A 12,676-nucleotide genomic window follows, 5' to 3' on the forward strand; every position below is an offset into this window, starting at 1 on the left:
CTCTCCGCCGTGGAGCTGATATGGCGGTGTCGCCGAATTCGGCGCTGCTCGGCCGACGCCGTGCGGGGTAAGCCAACGATAGCGTCGAACTACTCAGTCTAGCCGACACACTCAACCAAGGTCCTCATATGTGTCATTCTTTTCCTTCGTTAACTGCACCCTCTTGCTCCTGAAGTTCTACCTTTTACTATTCATCACTAAATTCCTACAATGGCTGCTGAAAACCCTCCTTCACAGAGCCGTCTCTCGACGCGGATTTCTATCCGCTGGGTCCCCGAGCCCGCCTTCGAGAACACCGACACAATAGTCATGTCGGTCGCAGGCTGGTACGTCGACCTTCGCGTTGACAAAACCTCCGGGGATATCGACTGGGCTATTGCGGGCCAGCGAGTTGTCGATGATGCAGATTCCAGTATGACCACTTCCAGCTGATTCTTTCATTGAGAGGCTAACGGTTATAGGTCGAGTGTCGTTCACGCATGAACTCGACTCTAGGAACTCGTTTGACGCCGTCGATTGCGGTACATTCTCCGCTCTTCCTAACGGCGATGATCTTGAGAAGGGCGAAATGCCCCGTGCCGACCTGCCTGGTGCCCCGATCGCAGAGTATGAGGAGGTCTGGCGTGAGTTGAAATTCCGGGAGGGCCCCGAGGGCCCCAATACGGGTGTTTCGTGGGTTCTCGAGTCGAAGCAGAAACCCCTGGAGGAAGGGGAGGAGGTTGAAGTGGAAAAGACTTTCCTTGGGAGAGTTTGGGGTACGTACCTGGCTCTGCACCAGGTTCAGACACATTCTCGTCCCAGAGGTTCATCTACAACAGTCGTTAAATCGGGACGGGAAGTCAGTGCTAGGAGGGAAGAATGGGACTCTGCTTCCGGTTGGCAGCTCAAATACTCCATCGGTCCCGCCGGAGCTCAGCTACCATCTACGACCCAACTTCTCGGGGATAGCTCGTGGCGAACTGGCCAGACAATTATACTTGCAGGAAAAGAATACATCGTCAGAGGATTCGAAAGAATAGTCTAAGGTGCGTCACGTTCGTCTATATACTCATTACTCTATATTATATACAAGTGATGGTTGCTTACAGCTCGTTGCTCAGGACGTAGCGGTAGCGGGCCTTGCCAGCATCCATCTCCACAACGGCCTTGTTGGCGTCCTTCATGGAGCGCTCCTCAATCCAGGGTTGGACCTTCTTCTCGGCAGCCAGGGCAAGCATCTCACGGATCTCGTTGGGGCCTCCGATGAGGGAACCTCCCAGCTTGGCACGCTTGCCGATCAGAGCGAAGGCAGGGATCTCAAGGGCACCGTCCTCGGGAGCACCGACCTGGACGAAGCAACCGTCGAGGTCGAGCAGAGTTGCGTAGTCCACCATGGGCATCTGCAAATGTTAGATTTGAGTACGATACAGATGCATTGAAGAGACATACCTTGGAGGAAGAGACGGTAGAGACAATGAGGTCAAGGGAGCGGGCGTTGTTCTTGGCCCAGTCGGCATCGTCATCAGTGGCGATGTAGGCGTCAGCACCGAGCTTCAGAGCATCCTCCTTCTTGTTGTTCTTGCGAGAGATGGCAACGACCTTGTCGGCGCCAAGGGCCTTGGCGAACATGATACCGAAGTGACCGAGACCACCAACACCGATGATACCGACACGCTTGCCGGGAGCGCAGCCGTAGTGTCTCAGGGGAGAGTACACGGTGATACCACCGCAAAGCATGGGCGCAGCCTGGGCGGAGGGGATGGCGTCGGGGATCTTGACAACGAAACGAGAGGGAGAGCGGTGGTACAGGGAGTAACCGCCATAGGACTTGCCGCCGTTCTGGTAGACGCCGTTGTAGGTGCCAACCATGGAGTGGCGGCAGTACTGCTCAAGACCAGAGGCGCACTCCTCGCAGTCACCGTTGCGGCCGCGGCAAGAGTCGCTCTGAGCACCAACACCAACACGGTCTCCAACCTTGATATCACCCTCGGCCTGGGAACCAACGCGAACAGCGACACCGACGATTTCGTGACCGACACAGCAGGGGTACATGGTGGGGCCCTACATCTTGTTAGCTGGCAATCAAAGGATGGAGTGAAAGAGCATGCATACCCAACCGCTTCTGAGAGTGTGCAAGTCAGATCCGCAGATACCGCAGTGGGTGACCTTGATGTCGACATCGGACTCCTCCCAGGGCTTGGGCTCGAACTCCTGCCAGACCATGTTGCCGACGGAGTTCTTGTCAAGGCCCATCCAGCCCTCAAACTTGTAATCGGAAGCAGCCATTTTGTTGAGTGTTTGGGTATGGAGATTATGATTATCCACGGAGTATGATTGTCGATTCCCCAGGGGTACTCTTGGCCCTTATATACGGATCACTTGCAACCAGGACAACGGGACAACGGGACAAGATTAGAAATCGAGCAGACTCTGGTCCACTTTTGATTCATGCGTGACGAGGGTGGAGACATGTTCCGTCCGAAGCCCATTCGATGACATACGACAGTGATCTTGGATCGACCCTGGATGGGTTACGACATCGGATTTACGCGCCCCTTAATGGCCGGTAAGCGTACCTGGAAGCTTACCAGCAATCATACAGCTGGCGCAGTTCGCCGCAATCGAAGAGTTTTCAGTATGAAGCTTCCTGCCACGGGGCGACGGCATGGAACTTGGTTGAGGGGTTTCATTGGATCAAGTTAGCAAGGGACCCATCGCATGGTGATGAGTTCCAATGTTCGGGATGGGGTTCCATGGACCTGGTGCGCTAACGGCAGTCTGCTTACGGCCCACTCGTGTGCAGCGGAGTTAAGCATAAGATGCTGACAGGTCTTCCTTTACAACCATACAACGATGAGATCTTCGATTATCTAAAGGATCTCGTTATACATCTTCTGTATGTGATTACAATTCCAACATATCTCGAATTTCCGCCTTTCCGACCGTGAAAATGGCATCAATGGCTTTCTAGACGCGCTGGTGACCGACGATATCTCCGGCGCTTACACCCGCCGGTGTTAACAAAACGTTGGGCTAGTGCCGATCTTTCTCCGGCCACGGAAGGTGAGCCAGCCGCGACATCCTCGGATCCCGGACTTCCAATCCCACGTTCGAAACTTCTAGAGCCTGAGCCACCCGAGCGGTCAGCCCGTGGGATTGCAGTGGGCGGCCCGCCACATGCTCTTCCCCTGTGTTCTCCAATAATAGTGTATTTGTGGTATGACTGAAAAGCTTGTTGTGCCTATTCATTGGTAACTAGCCACTGAAAACTTTAGTTTGGACTTGAGGCGGATTTGAATGCTCCGTGACATCATTCTCGTCCGATACGTGCTGGGCCGGAGATATCCGTCGCACTCCAGATGGAGTCCGTCAAGCTGACGGCTGACAGCGTCAGCTACGAGCCGAGTCCGGGGGTAGCAGTCTACTATTGACTGATGACAGACTGGATGTTCTGTAGCTACATGCCAGTAGGTTCTAGACAATGGCCGATGCTAAGCTGTGGGTAGCTGTTTTGGAGGACATCAATAGTAATAATATAACTCTGCTGCTACAAGGCCAGTATGTCTGCACATACGTCCACCACGCATTATTGCCCAATGAAATCCATCATCAAACCATTACCTTAACCCTCATTCCATGAACAGTAAACTCACCACACAATACAATAGATCGTCACCAACAGCCTGCGTACTCAATTCACAACCACTACCGCCTCCCTCACCAAAAAATAATGCGTCGTCGGCTCAGTCCCTCCAAACTGCGCATACTCCACCGTAATCTCATCCACAACCCTGAACCCATGATTTAAATACACCTTCAACCCCGCCGGTTCAGACATCACATACGTCTTGATGCCGTACTGATCCGCCACCCGTAGTCCACTCTGCACAAGCATACTTCCCACCCCTTGTCTCCAGTAATCGGGGTGGGTGGTGAGGTATTCCAAAGCTATATAGATCATATCAGCATCAGCAATACCCATACCCATACCCATGATCAAAGATATATCATTATCCACACAGATGGGGTTAATAAATATGAAAGGGGGACAGAAATCATACTCAAAACTTCCTCCCCACCCCCCACCACATCCCTCAACACCCTCTCCTCAACCTCCTCTAACGGAGTCCCTCGATATTCTAACAACCCGTCGCTTTTCATTCCCTTGACTCTGCCCTTCTCGTCGCTTCCGAGATCATACCTCTTTTTGAATTGTTCTTTCTCCTGGGCAGATGGCTCGGGTACTTGTGCGGACGGCCATACGTCGTCTCGGTTGGAGAGAGATGGAGGGAGAGTCCATCGCGCGTAGCCGATTACTCGCTCTTTATCTTCCAGAGTAGTGTGCTCCGCGTCCTCGGTCCCGGGTCTAGGGGTAGATGCTATGCCACTGGTAGTGACGACTTCATGTCTCCGGACATCCCGCGCTGTAGTCAGCGTATGAGGGAGACGGGACATAGTCGAGGAGATGATGGTTGATGGAGTGGTGGAGGGCGTGAAGAGGAAGGCCCAGTGTGGGTCTGTGAGGCGAGAGAGGATCATGGTTTCTGCTAGGGTGGGGGAGTGGGAGGGGTGCGCGGGGTGGAGGGTGTATTGTTTTGGTGGCATTGTGGTGGGTTTGTTGTTGTGGTGGTGGTGGTGTGGGTGTGTTGTGATGTGGTTGTGGTGAGGTGGGTGGTGGTGGTGGTGGTTGTGGTACAGAGTGGTTTGTATAGGAAGGGTTTGGGATGAAGACAGGTGGTCTTTGGGATACGATGATGATGCTTATCGGGTGGTGATATTGCAGGAATGTCGGTGTGGTTTAGTTGTCATGGTAGTGCTTATTTCAAGCATGATCTATGAGATGAGGGTTGTGGGTGTAGAGATGGTTACTTTGATAGTAAATAAGTATTAATCTTTGCAGTAGTTACTATTACTTGGGGTCCAGTGGTAGATAGTTCACCTGCAAGATATTTACATCAGTTGTACACCCTACTACTTGTGACTCTGGTTAATTGTTTATGCATCGAGCCATGTGCCAAGTGGCAGAGGAAATCTAACTTTATTGCCATTTGTAATCTGGCTAGTGCTTATTTCTATGGCTACCAATGGTGTCGTAGATATCGTCAATGTGGAGTGAGTCTGATGACGCTAAGCTCGAGATAAGAGCCGATGAGCATTGCTTGAAACGTACACGTGATCCGTTGGAGACTCGGTGTAGGCTCTACAGACTGTCCATCCAGAATCTACGCATAGGTAGCTAGGTAATTTCTGAGTCATAAGGTTATATTAGAGTATTATGTATTACTGTACAGAGACTAACAATAAACGAAACTTGAATGCATCACTCCTGCCGCATCTTCTTCCCTCGGGGACCGGCAACCGTTCCCATCAAGACTACAACTCGTTAGTCAAGAACACCGACAAGGATTAAAAGGGAACTCACTATCCCAATGCTTAAACGAGCTTGAGTAATTACCCCGGAAGTACCGATGGTGATCGTCATGCCAGTCCGATCCTCCCCACAGTGGAAAGATCCGTCTCAGACTCCAAGGGAAATCGTATCCAGAATGCGCGTCAATGGCCTGAAACTGCCGCAGAGCTACCCAAGCCAGCACAGTCATCAAATGCACCTCGCCGGTGAAGGAACCAAGAACCAAAGGGGGTCCAATTGTGCCCAGGCCAAGAAGCATGGTCTCCCATGGGCTGGCGTACTCGGCCGTCAGACCAAACGGCGCGGCATATTGATGGTGCACCCGGTGGATGGCACGATAAAGAGGGCCCCAGTGAAAGGCACGATGTAGCCAGTAGTGATATGTATCTTCGACGAAGAAGAAGATGGTGATCTGAATGGCGAGGGTTTTAAGGTCTGGGAATGGAAGGGCGTATTTGAGGCCAAAGAGCTCCATCATCGGGTGGAACAGGACTATCATAGGCATTTCGACAATGAAGTGGATAGCAAGGATATACTTCACACAGCTCCATTGTTCTTTTGCTGATGGGGGTGCCTTCTTGTCCTGAATCTTGAAACGGTGAAAGAGTGTAGGTAGAGCGTCGGCGATTATCCACGGGATGCAGCGGGCGAAGTAGAGGATTTCGTGAGCAAGGAAGGTGATGATGCCTATCGAAGTTAGTAGGTGACAGAGAAAATACATTGGGGGGCGTACCAGTTGCGATAATGTCATTATCCCAGTAAGCATAGTGTGCCACCACGCCTTCTCCAGAAAAGACAGTTTCGGGTTTTGACTCGCCAGGGCATAGAGCTCGGGATATGTTGCCGCCGCCGGTGGCGCAAAGGTCGAGTTCATGTTGAACTCCATATTAGTGTACAAGCTTGAGTACATGCCCTCATCCGCGCTTGACAATAAAAATAAGCGCTTTTAAAATCCAGTATATGTACTCTGAGTACTGTTGGTGACTTCCAGCCCTGGTGGGTACTATCCGGATGGTCTGATCGGCCACACCACTCGGATGCCGGGCTCGATCGACTGACCAGACCCCGGGCTAATTAATCATCCAACAATTCAATTTCCGCCCCGCTGACTGGCTCCCCAGATTTGGCTAAGCCCTCGTTAATCCTTTGAGACAAATCTCATACCATACTAGCCGGGATCTGGATTTGTAGGCTGCCGTGTTGGCTAGCCGCTAGTGGTGCCTTTGACCTCAACGCCACGCAGCATCAGGCACAGACCTCAGGGGTGAGGTCGAACGACGCCGGATGCCTGGATCCCCGGATGACGGTCCAGTAAGCTAGAAGGCACCTTCCGTACGAGATCGGCAACAGAAGATTCCGGTATGCACCCCAGGCTTTGTTCCAGGTGAGCTCTTTCTTAATCTCTCAAAATCCCTCATTGCCACTGTCGTAAATGAAGTTAATGACTAGCGAAATCGTGACACTCGAGAGTCATGGATCAAGAGATCAGTCTTACCGGACACCTTTAGGCTCGTTGTAAGGCCAATAACAGCGACCGCTCTATACCTGCAAGCCTCTCTGGTGCCTAGCAGTCACATGCATAGAAATCAGCGCCAGCTAACAGCAGGATCGTGTCTCAATCAAAATCTTATTGGCTTGGCGACAGTCCATACACGACAACTTCCCACATTGCAGCCTGTTGTCGCGCCAGGCCCCAGTGTCCAAGACGTCTTAATAGGTCAATACAATGACACAGCATGCTAGAATGCATGGGCTTCGGTCCCCACATTCCGGGACCATTGAGCTCCGCAAGTATCCTCTCACAATCAATACCCGCGTGCTTAAGGTCTGGAAAGTTCAGAGGTTGCTGTGAGACATCTGTGCGATCGGATATGACCTTGAACTGAAGATAGCAATACATTACCAATATAGCTCGATGTAGAGACCGAGGCGCGTGAATTGGTGGCTCCTTCGCTATAGGCAGACTCTCCAGACAGCGGAATGTCAGGACTGCATGGACAACGCACCGGCAGCCATCTCGCGAATTAGCCCAGGCTCGAGCGTAACACACGTGCCTCTGTGACTCTTCATGCCCCTCACGCCCAACTGCAAGTTCCAAGCGATCAAAATCCACCAGCGAGGAGAGAAATGTAACGTGCCACAGCGCCCTCAGGCAGAAGTTATCAGGGCCAGCGGAAGAACTTCTCTGGGTAATATTATTGCAGTGGAACTTCTCGAGCACACTTTGCTGTGAAGGTAACGCGGAGTAATCATCGGACATACGGGCATCACATACAGATCCTGCAATCTCCTCCAGGGCAAAATATTCTTTAAAGCTGTTTTGTTTGGCCATCGAGTCCGAACGCACATGGGAACTTAGTTGTCGGGTAAAACTACGACTCCAGTCTGCTGCTGTTGGCGCGGTCCAGATTTCATCGTCAGAGATAGAGGACCTCAGCGACGGGCGTCTCATGTAGGGTTCTGAAAGAAACAAATCCGCAATCTCACTATCGAGTATGGCCAATCCTGCTACGAGGCTAGACGCGGTCAGTCGGGACTCGGTGAACGCTTGGATAGTCTAACCGGCGTTGCTCCTCTTTGGCAACCCATTTAGTCCACGCTCCCTCTGGGTCGCGTTCGATTTCCTCTCTTTCAATCTCGCAAGTCGACTGGTGACTGCGAAGCACCCGAATTCTCCGGACCCACTGGCTAAATTAGTTTTTCGAAAGTCTACCACAGGGCAAGCATACCGTAAGTATGGTACCATGAAAAACCTGGATCAGCAGGAGATGTCTAGGCTTCTTCTCTTTGTCAGATGATAAGACCAATTGGTTGATGTTGACATACTTACTCCGCTCAAATAACCAAACACTTGACCTATCAAAGCCGCCTGAGACATGGACCGTACTTCAGGCTCTCCTTTTCCAATGTATGTTTCCCACTGGGAACATTAATACAAGGCACTTTTCTTTCACCAAGGAACAACATAACTTACGGATGCTAGTATAGCTTTGTTGAGTGTTTCAAAAATCCTGGTGCCACAAGAAATACCATGTCTGGAGCCTAGAAACAGACTACCGATTGAGCAAATTGAAAGTAACAGCAAAGCGTTCGCAGTTGAAGGTCGGAATGTTGGCGCATGGACTACGGGGAATATGGGATGGAATCTAGCAAAGTACATCTGTATGCACATATTCTGGAAAGGTCAGCTACGCAGAGAAATGCGTCATCAAGCACATACTAGGAAGTCCGTCGATGGCAAGGGGTCTGTTGGAACGCGATATTGTAGACGCTCAGTTAAACCTTTTCGGTATGGCTCATCAACGGTTGCTCGTGATTCTCGATCTGGCAATCCATGCTCTGTACCTGGCGCCTCGGGGTGTGTGAACCAGTGACGACAAACTATGTCTTCGAACTTATCAGTGCCATTTGATAGACTTTCACCTGTCTGCAGGAGCGGGTCGCTTATCGGGCCCATGTCTGCCGAGTTTTGCAATAACGCTGGTATGTTGGTTGATGCAATAATGGCAGCATTCAGTTCATTGATATCAAAGTCATCAGTAGCGAGCCAAGTGGGAATCTGTGTCATACTCTCAAGTGTCCAATCATAGGCCTGGTACTGTAAGTTCTCATTCAATGCATTGTCCGGTGGACTTAGGGAACTTGGACAGCCACTGTGAGAGCTGGCTGCCGGCCCCGGCTGCTGAGAAACCCGTTCGTATGCCTTGTCAACTGTCGAGCTATTGCCATTGGCTTCTAGCATCGTAAGACACTCGCCTTTTCCAGCACGTGAAGAAGAAGGGAACGTAGATACATTTCCGGGTTCTGGATGGTCAGCCGTTGACAAAGGCGGCGTATCTAGTAATATGAACGACGTTCGCAGTGGATCCAAAGCAATGCCTTCATCTAACCTGGGCGCGGCACAGAGGGTATTATCAGCTGGAGAATTCTGGGCAGACGTTGGTTGCTCTGGAAGACTGGGCTGCTGGAGACTAGCCTGTCCGTGATTACGTGCATGTCGCAGAAGGGAGTCACTGGATGGTCAGTCTAAGAGCCATTACCCCATACTGATGATAGCATACTGGCGACTGAAAGGTTTACCACAAACAGAACAACGAAAGGGTCTCTCCTTTGTGTGGGTTCTGATATGGCGCGAGAGATGATCCTCCTTGGTGAAGGACTGAGAGCACCAAGGACAGCTCCGCTCTTTTCTGTTGCGATATCGACTTGGGGGCATGTTGGCAGCCGATTGTGAACCAAACTTCACTCGTTATCGATCGGTTGTCCCACGCCTAGTGTGGAAAGCATGGCTGGAGTGTCTGGGGGTGGGGAGGGGCCATTATCAACCGCTGCTAATGGTGTTGGGGGGTTGGGAGACGCCTAATTAGCCGGATACTCGTGATCGACGTAGGCACCAAGCTGCCGCTGCCTGAGGTTCTCCTCGGCGTCCCGCTGGTCCCACCGGCTTTACGGCTTTCCCCTCATCTTCTCTTCATTTCCCCACCGACATCTCGGGAGATCAACATTTATGCCAACATGGCATAAGAGTTTCAAAGCAGCCTATTTGGGGCTTATTGCTTCCTCTCATACAGAGTACAACAGGTGATGCAGGTCTACCTTCAACGCCAGGTCCCGCCGGCACCAGCTGTTCCTCCCCCATAAGCGGCCTCCGCCCCTTGCCACGGCTTTATCAACCCCTGTTCGACAGCTTTATCTTAATCCACAGTGAGACCTGGGGCAAACAGATATCTAAACATAATGGATCAGAAAGACTGGGAAACGACTGATGTCGTTATATGTGGATGTGGTCCTACGGGCGCCATGTTATCCGCTTATCTCGGTCGCGCCGGTGTCAACAACGTGGTACTGGAGAAGGAACCGACAATTACCACGGATCCCCGTGGGATAGCCTTGGATGACGATGGAATCCGTTACTTACAGGGCCTTGGTCTGTACGACTCTATTTATACTAAGATAGGCACCTGTGAGTCTTCCTACCGCCGCCATACTCGGGAGACTAACAAGCCGATCAATCAGCCATGGGAAGATTCAATTTCGTCAGTGGGACCGATTGCGATATGCACAGGGCTCCGATTCTGGCAATGGACTACAACATAGTGGGCTCTATCAATTCGCTTTGATGTGTACCCACTGACCATGTGAAGATCGCAGGAGCGACAGGCCATGTCGGCTTCATAGGCCATAAACAACCCGTCCTCGAGAGCCACATCAGGGACTGCATGCCTTCATCCCATTGCTCCTTACGATGCAACGCGACTGTCATTCATCTGGAAGAAGACGAAGACTGGACTTATTGTACATACCGTACCGCGACCGGAGAAGAGCACGGTCTTCGAGCAAGATTCTTTGTTGGTGCAGACGGAAAGACGGGTTACACGCGCAAGCAATACTTGGAACCGCGCGGCGTCATCTTAGAGAAATTTCACGAGTCAGTTAACCCACTCTTCTGGGAGTTGCCGTTCCTGACTCTAAATTAGGTCCTTCTATGAGGAAACTTGGGTAGCATTGAACTGGCGAATCACCTTACCAACACCCCAGTCGCATCCCAGCTTCCCTCTGTGGGAACGAGGTTACTCACCAGAGCAGGTGTATGACTTATTCTTTCCACCTGAGTTTCGATTTCTTTGCAATCCGGACAGACCAGCAGTTGCTGGGCGCTTTGGCCTCCCAGCTGACAGACTGTGGCGGTTCGAGTATATCATCCATAAAGGAGAAGACGGATATGTGATGGCTAGTCCAGAAGAAATGCGACGCGTTGTTTATCCCTACATCACACATAGGGGCAGTCGATACCAGTATGTCTATCTTCCTATTGCCCGGGGGCAATAGCTGACCGCGCAGGCTTTCTGGTGACGTACAGTTTCCTGAAGACTGCATCGAAGTACTCCGCTGTCGCCCGTTCACATTTTCGTCGCGGACCTGCAACATATGGGCGAAGGATCGAGTGATGCTATGTGGCGATGCAGCTCACGTATTTCCGCCCTGTAAGTCATATTCCTCTCCCTGTACGACCTGTGTTCTCATAAAGTATTATTGCAGTTGGCGGGCAAGGTATCGTCTCCGGTTTCCGCGACGCAATATCACTCTCCTGGCGCCTAGCTATGCTCTGTCGCTACCAGTCTAACAAGAAAACTCATCATGATGTCCTAAAGGCTTGGTATGACGAACGTAAGCAACAGCTCAAGCTTTCGCTAGCAACAACGGTCGCAAACGGAGTTATGGTATGCGAAACTCATCCGCTGAAGATCTTTCTCCGAGATTGGTACATCTGGTTCCTCCAGTTCATTCCCAGCTGGAGACGCCAATTGCAGCACGGTCGGAGAAATGCTGCGATATTCCGATACAAACACTCCACCGGAATGCCTTTTATCCCAGATCTAAACGGTGGTCTATATCTTCCGCAGGTATATTGTCGTCGCACAGAGGACGATGAGATACTTTTCACAGACGATGCCATCTACGGTTCAGATAATACCACCTCTCTCTTCCGCTTATTTGTATACGTGCAGGACTCGTCCGAGATCCCAGCTATCAAGCACGCCCTAGAGGGAATAGAAAATTGGTCCCGTGGCGAGTTCAGTGCAACTGACATACCCTTTATTCTGGAGAAGGGCGATATTGACTCAACGAGCTCAACTAAAGGAAGAAACATCTTCCACGTCGCTACCGCAGACGAATTTGCCAATTCTCCCTTGTGCAGCGATCGGCCCAGGCCCTCGGATTACGATCCTTTTCTTTTGGGAAATAAAGTGCATGGGAAATATATCATTGTGCGGATGGACCGAACCGTGTTCGCATCCTGTGCGAACATGGATCAATTAAGGGGTGCTGTGCAGACGATGTTGGGTTATCTCTACGGTGATACTTCTGCTGAGTACTCGGCGAAGATATATAGTAGGATGTAGACGGGTTGAGGAAAGCATTGTCTGATAGTACTGAACCAGATCTCTACTCTTCTATTCATTTTGCACATGTAAACACAAATAACCACTAAAACTATTTTCTACATCTATAGTAAACATTGCCAAAAGTCTCACAAAAGTCTACATTGATGTGATCCTTGGTTGGGTTGCGGGATAAAGGAACACCGACACAAATCGTGCTCCGAAAAGGTCACCTGACCGATACATAGACCGGTCGCATCTACGCCAACCAGATTAGACGAAGGATTCTTGTACGGAATAGAGACCGGAGAAGAGCAGCATTCCAGCAGAACAAAGCAGTCTCATTTCTTTCTAACGAAACTATTCCAAACGAGGGAGTAAGTAACTAAGTAAGTAAGGGATA

At 50.9% G+C, this 12,676-nt stretch overlaps 6 protein-coding genes across 6 annotated transcripts; 2 read left to right on the forward strand and 4 right to left on the reverse strand.

Moving 5' to 3' along the window:
• Positions 1–210: 210 nt before the first annotated feature.
• On the forward strand, positions 211–1,024 carry BO88DRAFT_454143 (uncharacterized protein; the record flags this gene model as incomplete). The annotated part of the gene is made up of 2 exons (XM_025710790.1): positions 211–412; positions 462–1,024. The coding sequence occupies 2 exons, from the start codon at positions 211–213 to the stop codon at positions 1,022–1,024; spliced, it is 765 nt and encodes a 254-aa protein (XP_025562240.1).
• Positions 1,025–1,077: 53 nt separating this feature from the next.
• On the reverse strand, positions 1,078–2,265 carry BO88DRAFT_366649 (NAD(P)-dependent alcohol dehydrogenase; the record flags this gene model as incomplete). The annotated part of the gene is made up of 3 exons (XM_025704045.1): positions 1,078–1,379; positions 1,429–2,040; positions 2,092–2,265. The coding sequence occupies 3 exons, from the start codon at positions 2,263–2,265 to the stop codon at positions 1,083–1,085; spliced, it is 1,083 nt and encodes a 360-aa protein (XP_025562241.1). The 3' UTR covers positions 1,078–1,082.
• A 1,405-nt stretch (positions 2,266–3,670) lies between these two features.
• Positions 3,671–4,584, reverse strand: BO88DRAFT_463503 (GNAT family N-acetyltransferase; the record flags this gene model as incomplete). Its single annotated transcript, XM_025711260.1, has 2 exons — positions 3,671–3,927; positions 4,041–4,584. The coding sequence occupies 2 exons, from the start codon at positions 4,582–4,584 to the stop codon at positions 3,671–3,673; spliced, it is 801 nt and encodes a 266-aa protein (XP_025562242.1).
• Positions 4,585–5,299: 715 nt separating this feature from the next.
• BO88DRAFT_454146 (sterol desaturase family protein) lies at positions 5,300–6,263 on the reverse strand (the record flags this gene model as incomplete). Its single annotated transcript, XM_025710791.1, has 2 exons — positions 5,300–5,352; positions 5,402–6,263. The coding sequence occupies 2 exons, from the start codon at positions 6,261–6,263 to the stop codon at positions 5,300–5,302; spliced, it is 915 nt and encodes a 304-aa protein (XP_025562243.1).
• A 753-nt stretch (positions 6,264–7,016) lies between these two features.
• BO88DRAFT_425991 (C2H2-type zinc finger protein) lies at positions 7,017–9,605 on the reverse strand (the record flags this gene model as incomplete). Its single annotated transcript, XM_025708870.1, has 7 exons — positions 7,017–7,905; positions 7,952–8,073; positions 8,119–8,169; positions 8,220–8,309; positions 8,364–8,564; positions 8,610–9,402; positions 9,451–9,605. 7 exons carry the CDS (start codon positions 9,603–9,605, stop codon positions 7,017–7,019), a joined length of 2,301 nt encoding a protein of 766 aa, XP_025562244.1.
• A 275-nt stretch (positions 9,606–9,880) lies between these two features.
• Positions 9,881–12,330, forward strand: BO88DRAFT_405362 (putative monooxygenase). The gene is made up of 6 exons (XM_025706860.1): positions 9,881–10,352; positions 10,406–10,485; positions 10,534–10,817; positions 10,867–11,184; positions 11,231–11,373; positions 11,429–12,330. The coding sequence occupies exons 1-6, from the start codon at positions 10,127–10,129 to the stop codon at positions 12,292–12,294; spliced, it is 1,917 nt and encodes a 638-aa protein (XP_025562245.1). The 5' UTR covers positions 9,881–10,126; the 3' UTR covers positions 12,295–12,330.
• The last annotated feature ends 346 nt before the right edge of the window (positions 12,331–12,676 follow it).

The sequence above is a fragment of the Aspergillus vadensis genome (assembly GCF_003184925.1).
Source record: "Aspergillus vadensis CBS 113365 unplaced genomic scaffold BO88scaffold_13, whole genome shotgun sequence".
NCBI classification, from domain to species: domain Eukaryota; kingdom Fungi; phylum Ascomycota; class Eurotiomycetes; order Eurotiales; family Aspergillaceae; genus Aspergillus; species Aspergillus vadensis.

Excerpts from the sequence above, each read along its gene's own strand:
- BO88DRAFT_405362 (XM_025706860.1), top strand. The coding sequence starts at position 10,127 with ATGGATCAGAAAGACTGGGAAACGACTGATGTCGTTATATGTGGATGT. Across the intron at positions 11,185-11,230 it reads CATAGGGGCAGTCGATACCA|GCTTTCTGGTGACGTACAGT; the intron begins GTATGTCTATCT and ends CTGACCGCGCAG. Across the intron at positions 11,374-11,428 it reads AGCTCACGTATTTCCGCCCT|TTGGCGGGCAAGGTATCGTC; the intron begins GTAAGTCATATT and ends GTATTATTGCAG.